This window comes from Apaloderma vittatum, unplaced genomic scaffold, assembly GCF_000703405.1.
Source record: "Apaloderma vittatum isolate BGI_N311 unplaced genomic scaffold, ASM70340v1 scaffold13877, whole genome shotgun sequence".
NCBI lineage: Eukaryota > Metazoa > Chordata > Aves > Trogoniformes > Trogonidae > Apaloderma > Apaloderma vittatum.
In genome coordinates this window covers 230-3,404 of record NW_009727896.1, presented here as the reverse complement: position 1 = coordinate 3,404, position 3,175 = coordinate 230, and the positions used below count along the sequence as shown (strand labels likewise).

Genomic DNA, 3,175 nt, shown 5'->3' with positions numbered 1-3,175 from the left:
CATTCCTGCCCATGGCAGGGAGGCTGGATCTCTACGGTCCCTTCCAACCTAAGCCATTCTATGATTCTAAGTATTTTTTCCACTTCTGACCTCCAAAACTAAAATAAACCCTGCATATCATCATAAGTTAAAAAGGTAGGTGCAGGCAGTCACACTCTGAAGCCTAAGTTTCTTCTTTATACTAGTGTAATACCAAGTTAAGAGTGAGTTTCTCCAACCTGTGGTGTGGACAGAGACAAATGCTTTTAGAAAATTTAGGAAATCAATATTACAACTGAGATTTGGTAACACTTTTGTCTTGACTCCTGTTTGTTTTCCAGCCCAAAGCAACAAAGGACCCTAGCACACTGCCACCTTCTTGTGCATCAGCCAGGATGCTACAACTGTCTGTGGTCTTTGCTGGTACCCAGGTGCAAGGCAATACCACTTGGCTTGCGGCTGAGTTGAGCTGCTTGTGTCAGAGCACAGATCACAGCCTAAAAGCAGTCACTGGGCTGGGTTTTGGAGCTCAGCTGACATTCTAAGGATGGCACTTGTTTTCAATCAAATCTGAGGCAAGCACAATTTTACTTTGCCTTGACTAAAGAGATAAGGACACTCGATTTATGACAGAAGAGGCGTCACCATTTATTAAAGATGCAGATGCTGTGCTGTAACTAGAGGACTGTTATGCATCCTTCTCTCCCCAAAACAAACTAACAGAAAAAACGCAGAATGAAAAAAAGGCAGATGAAAAAACCAAACAAGTACCTGGGTAGCCAAGGGGTTTTCTTCATCTGGCATCAGATAATGACATAAAGGAGAATTAGACGCAATCTGATCTGATTCTCTATGCTCCACTACTTCCCTGATATCTTTAAGTTTCTCTTCCAGCTCCAGAAGAGATAGGGTGTGCTTGAGGGAAATACTGGAAAGAAAAAAAGACTACAGTGTTGATTGCAAAATGGATGATGATGCTTTGTTCTACCAGTAAGAGAATCCCAGTCACCTATGTTGGTGCGCACTGGCAGACATAGCCTGCTATAATAAAAACACTGCTTTGGAAAAAGTCAGTATGCCTTCCATTTTTTAAAAATTCTAATAAAACTCATTGTTTTAGGAACAGTCATCACAATTAAGATTAAAAGCTGACTACAGAGAAATAGGGACTCTTACCTTCCAAAAACTTTATACACAGCTTGTTTAACAATGGTTATTAGTTCAGTCAGCCCTAGAACAAGAAGAGTGTCAAAATTATTCTAATGATTTGCTCGGGTCTAGAAAAAAGTAGCATTTTGTAAGTGTAATTAACTTATAGTAAGTATCATACCATCTCCTAGAAGGTGCTGAATACTTGATAAATATTGCTGCTGAACTTCCGGAGGGGCTAGTGGTGTCTGGGGAAAAAGTAATAAACAGTTCTGTCACATGTCAACAGTAGAGAACAACACAAAAATAATTTGAAACCTGTAGCAACCAATTTCCTCATTCTCATGCAACTCTGTAGCTTCTGACTCTCTTCCTGGCATCGACCTGTGGATCTTTCATAAGCCCTCTAGCATTCTTCTCTCCAATACTATATGGATCTCTCTTCCATCTCCAGTGCTACAGAAAAATTGTTCACTTTTTATTCATATATTGGAAAGTCTCTTTTAAAACTGCACTGCAGGTGAAACTAGACCGTCCACAACCCCCAAAATTAAACCTAGTGGAATAGGATATTTATGTTCAACACTAATAAATGCCGATCTGGGAGAAAAGAACCTTTCAGGACCTGAGACAGGATCCCAATTTGCTCCAGTGGAGTGCCTCCAAGTTGGCCCTGCCAACCCATTTCTCTACTGGAAAACTAACAGAAAAGAAACACATTGCTAGTCCAAACTCATCCTGCCCTCTTAATAAAAAAAAACTTCTTCAGGTTTTACAAAATGAAGCATAACCTCCGTCAACACTGGCCTCCCTAATGAAAACTTTTCTCAGACCTGCCTTGACAAGCTCTTCACCGACTCTCAGCAGGATCTATCACAGGGGAGCATACAACAACTAATCAAAGTTTGTATCCATTGTTTTTAGATGAGTTGTCCAAAAATTTGCATATCTTACTCTGTATCCTGGGTACTTGTGTACTGTGGGATTGTTCTATTTTTATTGAGCAGTGATAGATAAGAGTCCATAAACAACAACAACAAAAGTCTTCTACTTGCTTGGCCACACCACCAACCAAGGTAGATGGTCTTTTGGAGTTAAGCTACATATTCAAAATTTCAAAGACAACATTTTTCTTCTTTAACTCTAGGAAAATTTGACTGAGAGAATTAATGTATGTGCTAGGAAGACCTAAGCATTTTTATACATTTGCAATACATATCTTGGTTCATTAACACAGTATTACCGTTTCATAAAAAAATTAAAGCAATTATTTTATGTTGTTCAAATACACAGTAACCTTCTTTAAGGCACAGAAATGGAGGCAAAAGGTATTTGTCAATATTGCTAGTATTTTGTTAAGCAACAGGAGCACAAAATTATCCAAATTTAAAGGCTATTAAAACATATCAATACATCTTACTTCCAGTAATGCTTTGAAATCTCCCGCTCTTATAAAAACTCTTGGTTTTATTCTAATACTCCTAAGCTGTGCCCTTTTTATCTCTCGCTAAATAATCCTTTCACTTCCAAGAAAATCCTCTGAAACAAAACAAGAAACTTACTGTGCCATTTTTGCAGAGTGCAGCATTATCTAGGTAGATGTAACCGCCAATAATATTTAACTGGACTCGCAAAAGAACTACTAGCATACAGGTACTATATACAGCTACAATGCTCCTTGTGAAACCTTGAAAAGAGACAACAAAATAACTTCAAAGTCAAGGAAATAAGGGTGAGCCAAGGAGAGAGACTGCTCTCCAAGACTCTGGAAGTGTTGATGATTTTTAAATGCACAGTCACACTTCTTTCATTCATCGTCACAACACACATTTTTACCACAGATACACAAGATGATCACGAATCTAAAATGTGCTGGAGCTACATCCAAAGTGTCCCATTTAAAGTCCCATATTAATATGATTTTGCATGTCACACAAGTTATTTTGGGGAAAAAAAAAATTATACAAGTTGCTCCAGAATGAATACAGACATCCTATCAAATCATCATTCTTCATTAGGCCAGGCAATACACACAGTATGTTAGCCC

At 38.4% G+C, this 3,175-nt stretch overlaps 1 protein-coding gene across 1 annotated transcript in view; it reads right to left on the bottom strand.

The window, feature by feature from the left end:
* Positions 1-2,811, bottom strand: part of PEX3 (peroxisomal biogenesis factor 3) — a 6,440-nt gene extending 3,629 nt beyond the window's left edge. The window contains exons 1-4 of the mRNA XM_009873876.1: positions 2,691-2,811; positions 1,310-1,376; positions 1,156-1,210; positions 751-907 (exon numbers count right to left, since the gene is read on the bottom strand). Of these exons, the coding sequence (XP_009872178.1) occupies positions 751-907; positions 1,156-1,210; positions 1,310-1,376; positions 2,691-2,777 (366 nt within the window). The 5' untranslated portion in view covers positions 2,778-2,811. The remainder of the gene's footprint in view (positions 1-750; positions 908-1,155; positions 1,211-1,309; positions 1,377-2,690) is intronic.
* Between the last annotated feature and the right edge of the window lie 364 nt (positions 2,812-3,175).